The sequence below is a fragment of the Saimiri boliviensis genome, chromosome 8 (assembly GCF_048565385.1).
Source record: "Saimiri boliviensis isolate mSaiBol1 chromosome 8, mSaiBol1.pri, whole genome shotgun sequence".
Lineage (NCBI taxonomy): Eukaryota > Metazoa > Chordata > Mammalia > Primates > Cebidae > Saimiri > Saimiri boliviensis.
Window position 1 is genome coordinate 25,079,376 of NC_133456.1, and position 19,701 is coordinate 25,099,076.

The 19,701-nt window shown below is 58.1% G+C and overlaps 1 protein-coding gene across 1 annotated transcript in view; it reads right to left on the reverse strand.

Annotated features, from left to right (window-relative positions):
* Positions 1–227: 227 nt before the first annotated feature.
* Positions 228–19,701, reverse strand: part of PLXNA1 (plexin A1) — a 54,005-nt gene continuing 34,531 nt past the window's right edge. The window contains exons 21-32 of the mRNA XM_039477297.2: positions 18,004–18,146; positions 16,081–16,337; positions 15,665–15,731; positions 9,609–9,755; positions 9,348–9,507; positions 8,621–8,724; positions 8,184–8,280; positions 7,641–7,831; positions 7,290–7,459; positions 5,106–5,318; positions 4,869–5,019; positions 228–3,685 (exon numbers count right to left, since the gene is read on the reverse strand). Coding sequence (XP_039333231.1) covers positions 3,590–3,685; positions 4,869–5,019; positions 5,106–5,318; positions 7,290–7,459; positions 7,641–7,831; positions 8,184–8,280; positions 8,621–8,724; positions 9,348–9,507; positions 9,609–9,755; positions 15,665–15,731; positions 16,081–16,337; positions 18,004–18,146 — 1,796 coding nt within the window. The 3' untranslated portion in view covers positions 228–3,589. The remainder of the gene's footprint in view (positions 3,686–4,868; positions 5,020–5,105; positions 5,319–7,289; positions 7,460–7,640; positions 7,832–8,183; positions 8,281–8,620; positions 8,725–9,347; positions 9,508–9,608; positions 9,756–15,664; positions 15,732–16,080; positions 16,338–18,003; positions 18,147–19,701) is intronic.

Below are 19,701 nucleotides of genomic sequence, written 5' to 3' on the forward strand. Positions count from 1 at the left end.
AGCCCCTTGAAGCTCCAAGGCTCCTGTGGGGTCAGGCACTGGTGTTTTAGTCTTCACCAAGGGCTCCAGTGCGTCACCTGGGTGGAGCACACCCAGCTCACAGAGCGGGACCATCTGTCCTGGGTGCCCCTGAGTCTCCCCAGGGAGATGTGCTTCCACATTTGGGGTGTGCCTGCACTCCCTTGGCCGCCCCTGCCTCCCAGCAAGGAAAACCTGGAGTCAAGAGCTTTTAGCAAAAATGTTTAATCTCTCCTTAATGTGTGTGTTTATTTACAAGTACTAAATCTGAAGAACAGTAAAATAGGAAATAGCTGTCTATGTACACATCTGAGGGCCGGACCCGCAGTCAGCGGTGCTGCTTCTGCTAGGAGCCCCGGCTGAGGGTGCCCGCCCGGACCGTCGGAGGGATCGCTCTTCTTCTGGGAGGGGGTTCTGCAGCGTTAAAGGACAGCTAATTGTGGGCTTCATCTTAAAAATATCTCTCTCTCTAAATATATCTATTCTAGCTGTGTAGCACCAACGCGAGCCACTGAATCCAGAATAGGGAGAAAGCCAGGGCGGAGGCTCTCGGCAAGGCCGAGCTGGGATGGCACGCCGCTCAGGGCCCTGCCCCAGACTCGACGCTGCAGGTCTTGGGGCCCTCAGTCCCTCAGGCCAAGGGGCCAGTGGTCCTGGGGCTAGGGAGCATGGAGGAAGCTTGAGGTATATCAAGAGGCCAGGCTCCCAGGCCAAGGCATGAGCTGTCCTAGCACTCCTGAGCCAGGCGCGGAAAGAGGGAGGACATGGAGCAGGGCAGGAGGTGCTGCGGAAAGCAAGTGGCGTCAGCAGGACGCCAGGTGGGTGTCGGTTTCACAGCACCTGTGTGCAGCCCTGGCTCCCTGCAGACACAGGGCCCATGGGAGCCGCTCACTGCTGCTGGGCACAGAGCGGACTCAAACCCCAGCTCCAACCAGGGACCCCAGCCCCAGGCCAGAGCTCCTGGGTGCTGTATAGCTCGGAGCACGGTGGGAACCGGCGACAAGTGGGAACTGGGCCCCAACTCCACGACCTGGTGGAGGGAGGTATGGAGTAGCTCAGAGACTGCTGTCCCAGTAGACAACACGGGTAGAGTCGGCTTGATCCTTGCGCATGTAAACAGATACTGCTAAAGTGCTTGCGCCTAGACACGGCCATGTGCTCTGTGGTGGCCACACCCCAGCCACACGCCCCGTGGGAACCACTCCACACGGGGCCAGTGAGTGCACCCCCTTTATCACCACTGCCATCCCCACCACCCGCCCATGATACTCACATGGACAAGGGCAGCCTGGCAGGGCCCAGCAGGGCGCAAGGCCTAAGGAGGGTGAGGGTTGGAACTGGATTCTGAAGGTGATGCAGGAGCCCCCTACCTGACCCATGAGGAACTGGAAGAACCAGGGGCTTCAACCTGAAGCCAGCATCCAGGGAAGACTTTGGGGGAAACTGAGGCTCCCACCCCACCATGGCCAGGAAGCATCGGAAGGGAGATGGAGGCGCACCCAGGGATGGGAATCCCAGCCAACGCTGGGGATTACTGAAAAAACAGCCCAGCCACTATATGGACTGGCCTCAGGTCTGGCCCCCAAGTCTGCCCAGAGAGTAAGCCTACCCTCTCAGTGGGCTGGGGTTGGGAGCTGACCCAGGCCTGATCTGGGTGTGACAGCAGTAGGAGGCCCCAGCCCTGGCACAGTGCCCACGAGGCCAAGGAGCTCCCTGAGTCAGCAGTCACCGATTCCACGCTGACCCGTGTTCAGGGGAGGGGCGGGTCTCTGCGGTGGTGTCTGGCTCCAGCTGCTCAGGAGGTGTGGACTGCACGACTGGCACCCCTTGGGGCCAGGTGCTCTCCTTGGGCCTGGCCGAGGACACGGGGCTAGGTCTGGCCACAGTTAGCTGTCCCTTAAAGTCTGTGGGATCTTCAGTACCATCAAAAAAGTGACCTTGAAAAGGGGATGGACCGCTTGTTTGCTTTTACAAGTGACTGATTAATTAAAAAACATAAAAAAGGGTCTAACAACCTCTAGTATTCAACACTTGCAGTTTTAAAAAGATCAACTCAGACTAAACGCTAGCACAATCATGCATGCCCCACAGGGCCGTGGCACCTGGAGGCTCTCAGGGTCGGCAGGAAGTCCTTTCCTTGTCACATCAAACCAAAACAGCGGCTTGCAGGTTGAGGGCACAGGCTTCAGGGCTGCTCCGCTCCAGGGAGGCTCCGGCCACTTTCTCCACAACCATTTGGCATTGTTTTCCCACTGCCTTCATTTTCTTGTTCTAAATTGTCTTTAAAATTCCTCTTCAGTTAACTGTACAGTACCCCACTGGGGCTGGAGCCTGAGGCTAGAGCCACATATATATATATGCATATATATACATGTACAGCTTTCTTTTAAGAATGCATTCTCTCTTGCTGAGGGCAAGTGTGGACACCACTGGCCTCCAGTCCTTCTGGTCACTGCCCGTCATTCACGGCCCAGATAGATCCAGGCCACTGTGGGCTGGAGGGGCTGTGCCACAGAACTCAAGGCCCAAGCAGAGTGCAGCAGAATTTTTTTCCCCTAAAAACAAAACAGTCCCCAGATGTCCCACTGCACTGGAAGGGCCAGGACACTGCTGAGATGCCACACTGGAAGCCGCTGGGGCAGGGAGTGGAGGGAGAGGAGTGCTCAGGCTGCCCTCAGGGGCTCCACAGCAGGGAGCTCAGCCTTACCCTTGAAGGCAGCTGCCAGGGCAGCCCATGTAGGACTCGAAGGGGAATAAATAACGGGAACGTGCTCTCTGTGACCCGGGGCCCCTGGCCCAATGGCTCCCAGAGGCACAGCCCTGAGGACAGAGAGGGGCCACCTGGTCTGTCTGGAAGCCACCCAGGAGTCTGAGCAGCCTGGCCCGCAGTCCCTCCATAGGAGGGAGCATGGCCTCTCTGGGGCGAGGTGGATGTGTCACTCCGGCCTCTGCCGCGCAGAGCACGCGGTGAATCTGAGGCTGGCAGCGGTACAGCGGGCGTGGGTGCTGGACGGGGGAGGCGGGTGGTAACAGGCCCAGACCAACATGAGCTCCTCTTGCCCAGCCATGGGCTTTCGCCTCTTTCTCCAGCTGCCAACTGAGCCCCTGGACCCTCAGACTCTGCCAGCTGGGGGCAGCTTGGGAAGCTAGGAATGCTGACACCCCCAGCCTCTTGTCCCGGTCTCAAAGGGACAGCCCAAGCTGGCTAGCCCTCCCTCTTGGAGGGTCCTGGCCTCACCCCTCAGCCCCTCAGAGGTCAGCCCTTCTCTCATGAAGGCCACCAGGCAACTCTTGCCAGGCAATGAAGGTCCTTGGCCGGCCTGGGCACCCAGAGCTGCCCCGGCCCCTGAGCAAGCAGCTGTGTGCACAGCTGTGGCATGGCAGGTACCATCACCTCCACACAGGAAGAGCCGGGACCCGGCCGGGCGAGACGGGGGAGGGAGGGCCGGGCAGTCGCTGCACTGCGGCGGCCTGAGCGCCACCAGACACTGCACGCGCATGCGGCGACGGCTGCCCTGGTCCTGCTCGGCCACCCTCGCGCTGCGTCCTCCTGGATGGTCACAGCTGGGGCTCAGCTGCTCAGGGCCATCGTGTCTACCACCTGCTCCAGCTTGCTCCGCAGCCGCTGCCGCCGTGCCTGCTCATCCTTCTCCAAGGCCGCCAAGATCTGCAGGGCCAGGAGAGCTGTCAGCATGCCGGGCCACCGGCCTCCATAAGCTCAGCAGGCCCAGGGTGGATGCCTCTGGAGCAGGTGCCAGAGGTTCAACCCCATCTCTTCCTGGCCAAGGGACCTTGGTTGTGAGCCTGGACCCCCCAGAACCCCATCATGGAGGATGAGCCCCACCTCGTCATCATTCCTACCCTCACCCCCTAAAACAGCAGGCTCTGATCCCTTGGCTGCCTGGCCACACTGCTGACATGTCTCCACCTAGTCCTGACACCCCTGGGGTTTCTGTGCCCCTTTAATACATGGCCATCTGTCGTGGGTGCAGATTAGTCTCCCCAGGGAAGTGTGGTTCTGCATTTGGGATGTGCCTGCGATCCCGTGGCTGCCCCTGCCTCCCAGCAAGGAAAACCTGGAGCCTCCCCAGAGAGCCTCAGCTCCCCTTGCCCTGGTGAGCCCCAGGACCCCAGGCTTTTGTTCCCACCCCCGACCCCAATACACGCAGTCTCTGGCTACTCCTCTTCCTCTGGGGTGCCTGCCTGAGGACGGCCCTCTGCCTCCTATCTGCTGCCTGTGGCACCCTGGGAAAGGCTCCCTGCCTCTGCTGCACCTACCCCAGCTTCCCCAGGGTGGCTCTGGTTCAGTCCCATGGCCTCCTCCGCCCTCAGGGCCTTGGCACAGGCCAAGCCTGTCCTGCCCTCTGGCCCATGCTCCTGTCCCATCAGCCCAGGAACCAATCCTTCTTCCTGGATGCCTCCTGGAGCCTGTCCCCAGTTCCACATTCGTGGATGACAAGGGCTCACTCCAAGTTAGCAGAAAAGGTACTGAAAGGGAAGCTCTGCCAAGAGCCTATGCCCAGCCCTGGAGACACCAGCTCAGCCTGGAGAGTCCTGAAATGAGCCCCTCAGGGAAGTTGCTCACTACCCCCACCCTCTGCCTCAGGAAGAAGCTGCCATCCCATCTTCCTTATCCCTGACCCCACATGGCTGCATACAGTGACTCCACCATAGCCCTTTCTGCTCAGCCTGCCAGGCTTCCTCTTGGCCCCAAGGAACCAGGTGGCCAGCAGGTACAGAGGAGTGAAGGTAGCAGCCAGAGATTTGGGGAGGAGCTGGCAGGGCGGGGCAGAGCAGGTGGCTCTGGCAGGGCGCTCCCAGCCCAGCTTGCAGGCTCCCAGGGTGCTCACCTCATCCTTGTACTTGGTGATATAGGAGTAGATCTCATGCAAGGCGCTCATGCTGTTGAACTGGCTCAGGTGCAGGCGGGACTGCTCTGCCAGGTACGCGCTCATGTCCTGGTCGCTGATGGCCGGCATCTTGGCGATGTCCGCATAGTACCTGTGGGTGAGTGGCCAGGTGGGCATATGAGCAGGGTCCGCGCTGCCCCCTAGGTCCCTGCCCCGACCCCTGCCACCTCCACCCACCTCTCCACCCAGCTCTTGTAGTTGGGGATGTCCTTGGCATAGAGCAGCTTGTTAGAGGGCGAGTCCTTGCCCAGCTTGTGCTCAGAAGTGGAGCAGGAGTCCATGAAGGTCTGGGCCACCACCGACAAGCAGGCATCCGTGATGCTGTTCTTGTGAATGTCGAACACAAACTGCGGGTTCTTGATCACATTCACCCAGAAGCGCAGGGGCAGGCTGCAGGCGACAGGCCAGGCGCTGCTCAGATGGGCCTCCACCCTCCACTCCCTCCTGAGTGAACTTGTGGCCTTCCTGGCTGGGAATCCAAAGTGGGTGTGGCTTTCCATGCAAACTGGGAAATGAGGCCCAGGGGTGCAGAGCCCATGGGTAAGTGTAGACTGTCCCTACCACCCGGCCAGGGCTGTGCTGCCCCTACCACCTGCATCTCATGCAGGGCATCATGAGACAGGTGTGCTCAAATGCACTTGGTTACGTGAAGGCAAGATGTGACCAGGCCCTCAGGGGCCCACTCCACAAAGCCACCGCCCTCCTAGGCCTGTGTGCTGGCTTGCACCTTGGCTCCCACGCTGAGATCTGCAGCTCAGGGGACCCATTCCTGCAGAGACTAGCCCTCTGTGCCCCAAGTAACACCTCAGGGACTGCCATTGGCTGGGTTGCCTGCTAGCACTGGCTACATGTGGCTGCTTAACTTAAATGAAGTTAAGAACCCAGACCCTCAGCCATACCAGTGCCATTTCAAACACTCCGGAGCCACCACCCTGGACAGCACAGGTCTAGAATGTTCCACTATGGCAGAGTGTAGTCCCAGACCATGCTGACCTGGAGACACTGCTTCCCTGGAGACCCCCCTCTCACGCTGTGCCCAACCAGCATGGCCCAGGAGGGGGCTTCGTGACACTTCATCCCAATCCAAGACTCTGTGAGCAGCAGGCAGAGCTGGGCAGGGTGGATGGCTGCATCCCAGGTTTGGGAAGCAACACATGGGCCCGACAAGGCCAGGCTGGAGGTGGCTGCTGGCCCAGGAGCTGCTCACTACCTGTGGGCGGAGGTGGCAGGGACAGTCCAGGTGAGAGGGAAGCTAAGACAGTGGAGGGTATGCACACTGAGCCTGCACAGAACTGGCGGGAGATCCCGGCAGTGTGCAGGGTAAGGAGGGGCACTTCCTAGTGAAACAGGGTCCAGCCACACACACGAAGCTGTCCACCTGACCCCAAGTGTGGGGGAGCATTCCCACCCCAGAGTTTCTGGGACATGCAGGTGGGGAGCCTGGTGCACAAAGAGGGACTCCCTTGTGGCAGGCAAAGGTGGGGCTGTCTGCTGGGGTGGGGGCCACATACACAGCAGGGACCCACTCCAGGGGGTAGGGTGGGCCAACTGGGGCAGGGGGTCACAGACTAGAGCCTGGGGACCCTGAGTAAGAAGCGAGACCAAGGGCTGGCCTTCCTACAGGGCAAAGAGGAAGCCAACACTGCCAGTCTGGGACCAGTGAAGAAGCAGGTCACTGTCCCAGAGGGAGACCAGGCCAGAGGAAAGCAAGGGACTGGCTAGCCAGGGAGTCGGACACTCTGGAGAGAGGCCACTTGGAGGCCAGGGTACCTCTTCATAACCAAATCCACCCTCATAAAGCCCCAGCTGACATTGGTGTAGCTGCACACGCTACAGTCTAGGCAGGCTCTGCTCCGTGCTCCACCTGCTCCGTGAGAACATGTCAAGTGGCTTGGCCTCTGCACCTCAGTGAGCAGGCTCAGGCCTGACCCCACACTGCAGTGGGGAGGCTCTAAGTTCCTTGCACCAGGGAGTACCAGGACTTGCAGTCCCTGTCGCCCTCATCACTGCAACGAGCTGGCTCGGGGCTGGTCCACTGTACCCTGTTTCTCACACTGCAGCCCACACTCATGTCTGCACAGGTGTGCACACCCAGGGCCACTCACGCCTACACGAAGTTCCTGCAGCAGTGGGAGGGGCTCGGCGGCTGGAGCAGAGGGCAAGCCGTGGGTCAAGGGACGCAGGCAAATAGGGAAGGCCAGTTAGCACAGGGCTGGCCTGCCACGCCCTGCTGGGTTGTATCCCCATGCCAGGAAGCTCCAAGTGCGGGCTCCAGTCAGAACAGGGCGAGGGCCCTGGAAGTGCATCTGGCCTGGCCCAGAGGATGCCCCTCTGCCCCCTGGCCCGCCTGCCCTGCGTTACCAGTTGCTCTTCCAGGTGTGGCGCACGTCGGCGTCGTGAATCTGGTGCTTGTCGGCCTGCTCGTCCAGAAAGTCGAACATATACTTGATGGCCAGTGGCAGGGCCGAGCCCCGGTGTGCTGTGCTGAAGATGGTCTCAAACAGGTCATCCACAAACTTCTGCAGCGTGCCCTGCGGGGGGCAGGCAGGGACACCGAGCTCCAGGGCTCTGCCTGGCTGTCTGCACCTCCTCAGTGACTGGGCAAGTGATCGCGGGAGCAGCATGGGGGCGAAGGCCTTGCTCCAAGTTTGGCGCTTTCTCTGAGACCGGCCAACCCAGTGTCCCCTACCCCCACTTGCCCGCCAGGCCCACCTTGGTGGCCAGCAGCCGCGTCAGGTAGATCTCCGAGACCATCTTGCTGCCGCGGTCACCCTCGCGCTGGTCCAGGTGGTCATGGTTCTTCACCAGGTGCCACAGCTTGGTGCCGCTCTCCAGGTCGGGCGTGATCATGGGCGTGCGCGAGCGCAGGCTGTCTGGGCTGCTGGCCGTGCGCAGCATGCTCTCTGCAGCACCGGGCTGTCAGCGCCCACCCTGGCTGGCACCCCCCTGCCTGAGCCTCAGTTTCCCCAGTTCCCTCGTCCTCAGTTTCTGAAAGCTGGGGATGGCACCCCCACCCACATGGGATATTGGGGACAGCTGATGACACCACAGAGGTGGCATAATTGTGTACAGACACATAGTCAGGTGAGGCGCAGCCTCCAGTGTTGGAAGGCAAGGCCAAGAGTGCGAGGGACAGGCCTTGACACCGGCCCCTGGGTCCTCCTGTCCAGCTGCTGCAGCGTGGGAGCCCGGGGAACATCCTGCCCAGGCCAGGGACCCACGTACTGCCCTCTTGCCCACTGCCTGGCCCCTCACCGTATCTGCTGAGGGACTTGGTGAAGGTGGAGGAGTTGGAGATGTTGTAAGCAGACGTCTGCTTGGGCACCAGTGCCACCGAGGACCCATCTGTCACCTGTGGGCAGAGGCCCAGGGAACTTGTGACCCACCAGGGCACCCCTGCACCACCACACTCCCCACTCCCCAGCTGGAGACCCAAGTGACACCCTGGTACCGTGCCTGGACGCAGGCGGCCACCTCACTCAGTGTCTCTCCATCAGGACAACCCAGGGCTACCAGGCAATCCCACAAGCCCAGCTCAGGGCCTTGGATGGTCCACACACGCATGTGACCCCTCCCCTCTCCCTGAAAGATCCAGCTGCTGTCCAGCCCACATGCTGCAAACAATGGAGCCTGCACTGTGGGAACCCCAAGGGGAGCAAGGCTGGAGCTGGGGTCAGAGGGCCGGGAGCCACCTGGTAGTGAGCCAGTGTGTTCAGCCTCTTCCAATCGTTGTCAATCTTGGTGGTGACATCCTCATCCTGTAGGATGATGCGCGCCATGCGGCCCTGGCGCCACTCTGCGGGGAGAAGGGTGCTGGAGGGTGGGGCCGTTGGGGCCCTCCTTCCCTCTTCCATCACAGCAGTGTAGTAGGACAGGGGCCGCCTGCAGCTCTCAGCACCAGCACAGAGGATGGGCACATCTCCACACCGGCTACAGCCCCCCACAACCTGCCACAACCTGTCATAGCAGCCTCATCCTAGGGGGCATCTGCCCTGACTTCCCCAAGCCTTAAGTCTCCAACTCCTCAGCCTGGCACCGGGGTTTCTGTGAGGCCCCAGCCTCTCCAGTCACATCTGCTGCAGGACCCCAGGCTCTACCCTAAACCTGTCCCATCCCTTCTGGCCCTCAGTGGCTCTACCTTCCCCTCTCATAAGCCTGAGTCTCCCCCATTAGGCTCCAAGAGCCTACTGCCTCCCAGAGTGCACTGGAACCCACCATCCAGAGTCTCTGCCCAGGGTAGGGCAGCCACCCTCTACACCCTGCTGGGGACTAGACAGTGCACTCGCCATTCCACTCCCCTCCAGACCAGCCTGGTGCAGAAGCCCGGCCAGGACTTCTCCGCCAAGCTCAGTATTGGGTCATGGCGCTGCCCCTCTGCTCCAGCACACACTCCGAGTGGCTGCGACCCCACCCACTCACCCAGGTCCATGTCCGCGGCCTTGGGCCGCTGGGAGTAGGGCACGCCCTTATAGGCGGCATCCAGCAGCTTCTCCTTGGCCTGGGTGACCGTGTCACAGTCCAATCCCTTCACTGGCACCTCAGGCGCATTCTCGTTCTCAGGGTTCACACAGTTCAGGGTCTGCGGGCGGGGCGGGGCAATACAGTACTGTCAGTCCAACAGCTGAGGGGGTGGGAGTGGGGGGTACCAGGGCACCCAGGACAGAGGGTGGCCACACTCACCAGCGTCTTGTAGTCAATCTGCTGCCGGATGAGCTTGTCCTCACTCAGGGAATAGCGTGCCTCACCCGTGATGGCATCAATGGGGCCCTTCTCCATCTGCTGCTTGATGGCGCAGTACAGCATAAACAGTGGCTCCCCGGCGCACTCCTGCGGGGGTGGCAGCATGAGGCTGCAACTGGGACCCCCAAGACTCCTGCCCATCCACCCCTCTGCCCATCCAGTGCCAGCCACAGTGTTCCCAGCAAGGAGAAATGAGCAGCGCTTCCCAACTCTTTAGGAGGAAAGTATAGCCTTGGTTCCAAAGCCCAGCGGACACTGCAAGAAAATCAGGAAACAAAACATACCCGCCACCACACGAATACCATGTGAAAACCCTAAATTACCCAGGAGGCGCCGGAGCATGTCAGGGAACATGACAAGGCACGCAGAGCCCACAGCAAGGAGGGCTGAGGCTCTCCTTGTGTTTCACCCAGAAGTCTCCCCTGGTTTCAGCAGGATCCCCGCCCAGCCCCAGACTCCCAGGGGCCTGCTCCCCAGCTAGAGGTGCTCAGGACAAAGCTCCCCACGGCCTGCCGCCTGTGGCGCAAGTGGACTCCACACTACGCAACTGCAGGTGTGACATGTGACTGTGATCTGGCCTCTGTGATCTGCTGGCTGGGTGGGGGACCACCCAACTGGGCCATATTACTTCAGGACACATCTACGGTGCATTATGGATGCTGACATACCCACCTTCCCTGGGAGGCTTGCCCACCCAAGGAAGTTCACCAGCACCCAGGCACAAGGTACAGGGCCAGAAGCAAAGCCCTGGGCTCTTGGGGGGCATCCGCTCTATCTCTACACAGCCCCCGGCCCTCAGCAGGCATCTGTTCTGCCTCTGCATGGCCCTAGGCCCTTGGGGGGGGCACCTGATCCCTCTGCCCCTCACTCTCTGGTTCCCCATGCTGTAGTCACAAGAGCCGCCTCCTGTCCCACCTCAGGACCTTTGCAACTCCTGCCTCTACAACCAGAAATTTCTCCCGGGTCTTCAAGGGCCCTTCTGGATACAACCCAATCTGCCCTTTTCAGAAAGGCTCTTGTGGAGCCCAGAGCATGTACCCTCCACCGCTACCCTGCCATGTCTCCCCCACCATCTGCCGTTCTCTGAAGGATCCTGCGCACCCTTGCCAACCCCTCTGGAGTAGGAGCTGCCTGGCCTGCTTGCTATACGCGACTGCCAGCACTGGCTAAGCCTGGGCATGGGGCACCACAGACACTTGCTGGACGAACTGAGTGAATGGAGAGTTGCCCCTGAGATAGGTTCATGTCTGGGCTTGCTGAGTTGGCCGCGTAGGCGAGGGCCGCCTAGAGCCTGGGCACAGGGTCTGCGGCAGGCCCTGGCTGCCCAAGGGTCTTCAGGTGTGTGTGCACCCCCATGGAGGGGCAGGCTCAGCAGCCCTGCCTCCTACCCAGCCCTGGCAAATGGCAGCTCTGCTCCTGTAACCAGAGGCTCCAGGCACCTCGTTAGCATCTGCGGTAATTAGAAAGACAGCTGCTAAGACCATCCAAACCTTCCAACAACAAGCTTGTCTTTGAAATTATGTTTCATTTGCAAACTTGGCTTCATTAAGTTAGCCACGAAGGACAAGGGGTACAGATCCAGATGGACAGCTGTTAATGTGACAAGAAGACAAGAGCCTCTGGGGGTTTCCCAAAGTCAGACACCTGCCTGAGGGTTCCCAGGCGTGGCCTCAGAGAGTAAAAGGAGCGCAGCTAGTCTCTGAAGGTCAGGGGAGTGCAGCTATCGGTCCAAGGTCACACAGCAAGTAACTGGAGAAGCCAATATCTAAACTCAGATCCATCTGACCTCAAAGCACCTGCTCGTAAAAGCCAGGTGTCCCCAGAGAAGGCTCAGGCTGAGCCAGGCATTCACACTCAACCAGGAAGCAGGCCCTGCCCTGACCCACTCCTCCCACTTCTTCAGCAAGGCCAGCCTGGAGGCTGCAAAGGAGGTTCCAAGAGCTGAGAGGCCAGGGAAAAGGAATGCCCAGTCCTTTTCTTGTCGCAGCCACAGTCTCTTGTGCAGTGAGGGGAGAAAAAAAAGACCTCAGCTCCTCTTAGCCCCAGTTATGCCTGTGCAGAAACTGCCCAACAAAAACTGCCACTTTTCTAATAGAAGGATAATACGGGCGGTTCAATAAATGACATTACGACAAGCACTTCTCCGTGGTGGGCATGGGGAGGTAGGAGGATCAAACCAGATCCCTACCTCACACCACACATAAATAAAAAATCCTTTCCAGGCGACACATGAGCTTGAAAAGATGGGAAGCGTGTATGTTAAAAAGTTCCTATAATCTGAAAGAAATGACCCTAGAAATACAAGCAAAGGGTAAAAGTAGACATTTACAAACTTGGCTTCAAAGAAAAAATAAAAGCAGCCAATCAAACATATACAAAGATGCCCAAGGTGTTAAAGAAACGCCAACTAAGGCAACAACCCTACCAGTCTGTACTTTTCAAATGAGCAGAGGTGAAAAAGATCAATAAGACAAGTGCTACCCTAGGCCTGGGTAAGATTCTCAGATGATGAACTGGTAGGTCAGCAACCTTTTTTGTAGGGTATATTACACAGCAGCATATATTACAATTAAACATGAGCATGCCTGATCACCTGCACTCACTCTTCCGGAAACGCACTTACACACGACCAGGCAAGAAAGACAACTGCATCCAAATCCAAGTTACGCTGCACCAACCATCAGCAGTGCCACAGTTAAACGAATGATGGAACAGGCATGCCATGGAACACTATGCAGCTGATAAAATGTAAGGCAAACATCTGTGTGCTCACCTGCAAAGGTGGGCCTAACACTATGTCCAAGGTGAACAGAGGGGGTACAAGGGACAGTAAAAATGTGTGGCACTAAAAAAATGTAAAACTCTCATGAGAAAAAAGGTTCGATACTAACATTCATCTTAATATTAAAAAGTATAGTTTATTCATAATTGCTTCAGTTCAGACCCCAGCCTGGGAGGACAGGCACCAAAAGTGTGGTGGTCATTACCATCAGAACCACAGAGGGGCAGGGAACTCACCCCTCCATTCTCCCTTCCAGGTTGTTTACGTGTGCTAAAATGGCATGGGTTACTTTTCTAGTTAAAGTTTTTGTTTCTAAAGATAGCAAGGAATAAAAAGGATTTGAGTTGTTTAAAAGAGTTTGTGTTCTCAAAGTTCATCCATGTTGCAGCATGTTGGAAATTTCCTTCCTTTTCAAGGCAGAATACTATCCCCCTGTATGCACAGACCACATTTTGCTTATTAATTCATTTGTCGATGGATGCCTGGATTGCTTCCCCTTTAAGTTGATGAAATAAGCCAGTTATGATACCACTCATATGAGGTCCCTAGAGCTGTCAGATTCACAGAGACTGAATGGTGGTTCCAGGGGCTGGGGAGGAAGGAACAGGGAGTGCGTGTTGAATGGGGACAGAATTTCAGTTTTACAAGATGAAGAGTCATGGAGCAGGTGGCCATGGCCGACACTACTGTGAATTCAATACCACTCAACTGTGCACTTTAAAATGGTTAAGATGGTAAATTTTATGTTGCATGTATTTTACCATGATAAATTTTTTAAAGTTTGTGGCACACTAAAAAGAAACGAGCTATCAAGCTATGAAGATAAACAAAGGAACTTTCAAAGCAGATTATGAAGTGAGGGGAGCCAGTCTGAAAGGCTGCAGTAATAGCACACGATTCCACTGTGCGACATCTGGAAAAGGTACAACTATGGAGACAATGAGATCAACGGGTGCCAGGGCTGAGGGGGAGGGAGGGATGACAGGTGAGCTCAGGGGACTTTTAGGGCAGTGACGCTATTCTGTGTGACGCACAGAAAACCTCTGTACGCACAGGGGACGCACAGGAAACCTCTGTACCTTCTGCTAAATTTTACTTCAAATCTGAAACTGATCTAAACAGTAACATCCATCCTAAAAAAGACAAAAACAAAAAACCTCAGATATGGTGGCCAAAAAAAAAAAAAAAGTCACTGGCCAGTCATGTGGATGGAGAGAGCCCTGGGCCCATCTCAGTCCCATCCAGGGGGTGCCCAGCTCCAGCATGGATGCCTGTGCCTCTGAGCCTCAGGCCATGTCCTTGCGCCCAGTACATGAACTCCCTTGCATAGTGAGGGGTCCTCCTAGAACTGGAGGGGGCAATGATGACCTAAGGAGATCTAACAGCTCCTGGCGTCTGCTTGCCCTGTGCACTGGGACCCCACTAATAACGAGGGTGGGTCGGGGTCACGGGCATGGGCTGTGAAGCCCCCAATACACATCCCACACCCCCTGTGCCTGTGCCACTCCCACCCAAATGGTCACCCCTGCCTCCCTCCTCTCTGTGTCCCCTTCCTATGGCTCCCTTGGCCAAGGTTGGCCTCCCTCTCCCTCCCTCCACTGCCCATACATCCTTCAGCACCTGTCCCAAATGTGCCCAGCCCTCCATGGAGCACCTGGCCCAGCCTGAGGACAACTCCCCTTGGTGCCCCGCTGCCACCCTCTCTGCTTGTGACACCCTGTGGGGCCACAATCTGTGCTGGCTGAGGCTGGGCCCTATAGCCTGGCATGAAAGAGAATCCACACCCAATGTCAGTGTTTACAGGGGTTTGCTGCCCTGAGCCTTGTCTCTGTCGGTGTGGAGAATCAGGGTCAGATGGAAACCCAGGGGAAAGGTGCCCTTTCCACCTCAACCAGGGCACCTGCTGCTTTAGGCTCACAGAGTCCAGCTAACCAAGCATGCGCACACACTATGAGTCTTCATAGAACCATACTTTCTACAGGACATGCACGACTCCGTGTTACCCACTTCCAGTTCTGCCTAAAGATGTTATCATCTACTGGGCACTTGCTAGGTGCCAGAGAATGCTATATATACATAAACATCCCACCTCTAGAGACCACCCAGAACGGACAAGTCCCGCCTGCCCCTGCCCATCCCCTCATCCACCTGGGTTCTTCTCCCCAGTGGCCTCTTCTGCCCAGGACTCCTTTCCCTCCATCAGCCTGGTCTTTAGACCTCCGCTCGAATCCCACCCTCCCTGCTCAGCCCTGCCCCGTCGTCTGTCTGCTGTATTTCCTGTCCACTGTCTCTCCCTGCAGCGAGGATGCCCAGCCAGGACTCTGCTCTGTGCAGGGATCTGTGTGCTGATCACCTGAGCTCAGCAGCATCTGGCTGTAGGAGGACTGAAAGCCACATGAGCCAGCACAGACAGAGATGTCATCCCTGGATTCCATAAGGAAACCGGGAGAATTGAACCCAGGCAGTCAGCGCCAGCCCTGACCCTTGACCGCTGGGCTGCACTGTCAGTCATCCTCACCCACAGAGCAGCGACGGGGACCACTGAAGCCAGGCAGGGAGCATGCACGTCACTACACACACCAGGCTCCTCCCATCTCAGAAGTGGGCTAAGGCCTTCAGACTTTCCAAGAGAAGCCAGGTACCCAAGTCGGTATAACTCGCAACATCAGAAGTACAGACAGCAAGTCAACTGCTTGCAGCCCCAATAAAGCCCACCCAGACCCCCGTCTAGCCTGGGCCCTGGCCTGCAGCCTCTGGCCTACTCCCTGTTCCCATTCTGAGGATGACAGCATCCCTCTGCTGGGGGGCGGGAGGGCTTGAATGGACAGCACAGAGGAAGGCCAGTAGGGCCACCTGTACCCATGACGGATGGTGGACCAGAGCCTTCAGATTCCCTCAGGCTGGCCAGGTACTGGACCCTCCTGAGCCCACCCCAGCTGTGGGCACTGAGAGCCTGTATCTGAAGCTCCACACCTACCTTGGTGAGCTGTGTGAGGGCGGGACAGCCTCAGAAGGAAGGAGGATGAAGGAGGGAGCCAGGAGCCGAGACCTGGCAGCAGCTGCATGTCCAGGGGACCAGGCTGGAGCCAGAACTCGACCGAGACCCCACCTGCTGCCATTTTCCAGCACCTCCCACTGATCTCCGGCTCGCTCTGTTTTCCCCTCCTGCTGTTCACTTGCCTATGAACACCTGCTTCCTCCAGCCTCTGCTTACCTTGAGGAACTTATACAAGAGAAAGGTGAACCAGTTGGTCAGCATCTTCTCTGCCACTGACTCAGTCCTAGGGGACATAGAATATGGGCAGACTGGCATCATTCCAGCTGTCCAGCAGGTACAGGGCCCCCGCAGGCCTCACCCCACAGATCCCAGCCCACCCTGCCCAACTTCCTGCAGCACTGAAGGCCAGGTCTCGAAAGGCACCCACATGAGTGGGCAACAGGGCTTCAGGGACTGTCTTGGAGAACCCAGCCCTTCACCCAGAGCCCAGGCCTGTGAGTATGGAAACTCCGGCCTGGGTCCTCACTGTCAGTACCTGGGGAGGTGGCAGCTGAGCCTCAGAGGCCAGGTGAGTCCCCACTACCCCAGCGTCTCTGGGCCTGTGAGACCACCCCATTCCCCGCCAGGCTCACCGGCGCAGCAGTAGCTTGGGGTGGTTCTTGCTCTCCAGGTTCTTCTCGATGAGGTCGGACAGCAGCTGCTTGAGCACGCCGGTGGCATATTCCATCTCGCCCTGCAGGGCCGTCATAATGAGCGAGGCCACATTCCCACGGTCGCGCATGGAGAAGCTGCGCTGTGCCTCCAGCGTGCGGATGAAGGTGAGCAGGAAGTGCTTCTTGGTCAGCAGCTGCCCGAACAGTGTCAGTGACTTCTCCACATTGGCCTGCACCTGTGGGAGCACATGGGGCTTGGACCACAGAGGAGGACCCAGCCCCAGCCCCTACAGCTGGCTGATGAGAGCTACCCAGGCCTGGTGGGTGCGGCAGGGCCCTGCCAGAGGACAGGCCTGGAAGGCAAGTGACAAGCTGTCCTGACTTCTCAGCTCCGCGGGTCATTCCCAAGTTCCACCTGTCCTTAGCAAAATGGACTTAACCTGCCACCACTGTCTGCTCCCATCAGAGCAGCCCTGGTCACAGAGCCCCTGTGTCAGCCTGAGAAGCCCACTACAAACAGATGTGACAAAGGTGTTGCCAGCACAGCTGGGTGTAGAATGAAAGGGGCTGTTCCCACCACCCTCTCAGTGCTTGGGCCCTTTGAACAGCAAACACCCCTAGCTGGCCTGCAGCAGCTCAAAGGAAGCCCAACTCAATGCCCCCATCCACTGGGTACCAGGAGTACATGCCTACCATCTCCCTCTGCCTGGACAGTAATAACCAATGCATAGCCAGCCTCTGCATCTCATGTATGAGGACACAAGTATGGAGAAAGGAAGAGGTTTGATTAAGTCTACATTGGAGGTAGGAAAAAGGAGTGGAGTGCAGGCATGGCTGGCTCCAGGGCCCCTACTCTCTCTCTTGCTCATACTAAGGTTTTTCAGGGCAAGATGTTTCCTACTAGGCAGTGCCCAGAGGCCACCAGTGATACCAGGCTCCCAGCCAAGGCCAACAGGTATCAGGCAGACAGGTAATGGCCCAGGCAGAACACAGTCATGGCTGAGGGAGACAGTCTGACAGACACAGCAAATGGAGGCACTGAGCGAGAGATACAAGCTGGGGAGACTGTGGAGCCTCTTGTGGCAGCAAGTCCAGGAACAGGATGGCAACACTCAGCCACAGGCAGCCCCGGGCCCAAGGCAGGAAGGCCTGCTCAGTTTCAGCTCAAGAGGGACTTTCCACCAACAGAGCCACCCCAGGGGATGTGGGCTCCCCAACATCCAAGGCACGTGGTTGAGGGGGGCCCTCTGCTGAAGAGTGACCAAGCTAACCTGTCGAGCTCCTAGCTGTGGTTCGCCGGGGACTGGCTCCTGGCCTGCCTGGTTCTGGGGGCACTTTGGGGACATGGGGCCAGCCCTCTTTTCCCTTGCTCACTTGCTGCCAATGTCTACGGGGCAAAGGCTGACTCTCTGAGGCCCTGGTAATATGCCAGCCACACGTTCCCATCCCAAACTGCCATAACAGACTTTGTATGCAGAACCACCCAGAAGACCAGGCCAGGGAAGCCGCAGGCAGGGCCCCCAAAAGAGGCAGGCCTGAGACCAGGGAGGTGCCAGAAACGTAGGCTGAAAGGTGGTTTACTGGGATGAGGCCTGGCATCCCACGCAGGCCCTTGGGGCCAGACCCTCCTCTTGCCCACTGGAGGCACTTAACAGAGCAGAGCCATGCTGGCCATGCCTGTGCCCCGGCCCCAGGGCTCAGGGCCCCATTGTGCTGGCCTGGCCTTTGTTCTGCCTCCCAGCACCTGCTCCCCACTTGGCTGAGCCCAGCACCCTGGAGACCTGGACCCTCCCACAGGCTGCACAGGCTGCCCCATACCATCCATCGGCACCCAAGGAGCACCAAAGGCAGAAGACAGCGGCTGCCTCTGAGTGTGTGTGACACCAGGACCAGCCATCCTACCTCCATCTCCTTGAGCACAGGGTGGTCCTCGATCCCAGGAAAAAGCACCCGCATGGCGTATGTCCGGTAGTCGAGGAAGGGGATGCCTGCACCGTCCAGGTCATTGGTCAGCTCATGGATGTCTGTCTGCAGCTCTGCAAAGGCTATGGCCAGATGCAGCATCAGGGGGAGCATGCCCTGGTGGCCCTTCGCTGCCCAGCTCTATGCCCCAACCCTTCCCACTCTTGGGGCCTATATCAAATCCTGGCTCTGACACTCACTAGTTTTATGATCTTAAGGAAACTTCTGTGAGTCTCGGTGCCCCAGCTTCCCCAGTCCTAGCACAGGGATAATAATTCTCCCTTGCCAGGTTCCCGCAGGATCAAACAAGACAGGAGCAGAGAGAGCATCGGCACCAGGGGCAGGCTGGGCAGGGCCTCCTGCAACTCAGACACTGGCACTTAAGCATAGAGCAGCTATGGAATTTGGGCTCCTTCCACCCACTGTGAGGGGTAGGGCTGAGATCTCAGGGCTGCAGGCTATCCCCAAGCCCCCCAAACCACTGCATGCACATCTTGGGTCTGGTGCACCCTCAGAGTGGCCCACCCTGCTCAGAGCCAGCTCTGCCTCTGTCAGGAACAAAAGCAGGCAGGGCAGTGAAGCAGGCCCTGACAGAACATTCCAGAGCTGTGAGGTGTCAGCCCTGCGGCAGCCCGAGGATTGGGCTATCTGATCAGGAGCCAGAAGAGTGCCAGGCAGGCTCTGGGGGACATCTGACAGGTTTAATTAAGAGCTGGAGCCTTCGTCTCCTGGGGACCGCTGCCAGGCGTCTGGTTATCTGCACCTGGCCCGGAGCAGCCACCAACCACCGCATCCACATACGCCAGCCTCGCCAGACAGCCAGCCTTAGCAGGTGGGAGCACAAGGGAGGCCCAGGCCACCTGCCTCCCACCTGGCCCCAACACACACCTGCCTCTGGTCCCACCAGGACTGCCCAAGAGGTAGGGAGAGCCTCAGCCCACCATGGGGCCACTTAAGTTTGTCTGGGACTGAGTGGGCTCCCAGGATGCAGGACTTTGCATTTTAAAACTGGCTGAGTCCCGTACAAACAAACACCCCATCCCAGTGCGGTCCTGGTGGAGTTCATGACAACTGTATGGTGGAGCCACATGGCTGAGGTCCTACCTTGCAGCGGGAGTACTCCTACTATCTGCCCCTAGAGCCGTGAACATGTGTGAGTTACTATTTGCAAATGCTTAAAATCTCACCCAGCATGGAACAGATTTCTGTCACTCATACCTGCCCTGGATTAGGAGGATGGTGTGGCCTGACTCCCGCTATAGCCATCTCCTCAAGGATGAAGGTCAGCTCAGGCCAAAATCTGCATGTGCCCAGGGACTGCCAAAGCACAAGGGCTCCCCACTGCTGTATGGCAGAAGCACCCCTCTCTGCTGCTCTGCAGGCACCGCCAACCCAACAAACTCTCAGCACCCAGGGAAGCAGGCACTGTCACCACGCCCACTCTACAGATGAGGCACAGAAGGGTAAGTAGCCACCCTCAGCCTTACAGCCCAGATGGGATACAAATGCAGTCTGGCCCTGGGTTCTGTGTCTCAAGCAGCACCCCAAGGAGGTAGTACCTGCTGCAGGGCCAGGTCCTGGTCAGACACCTGCCCACTGCCCTGGGACCAGGCCTGGCACAGCAAGGCTATCAGAAAC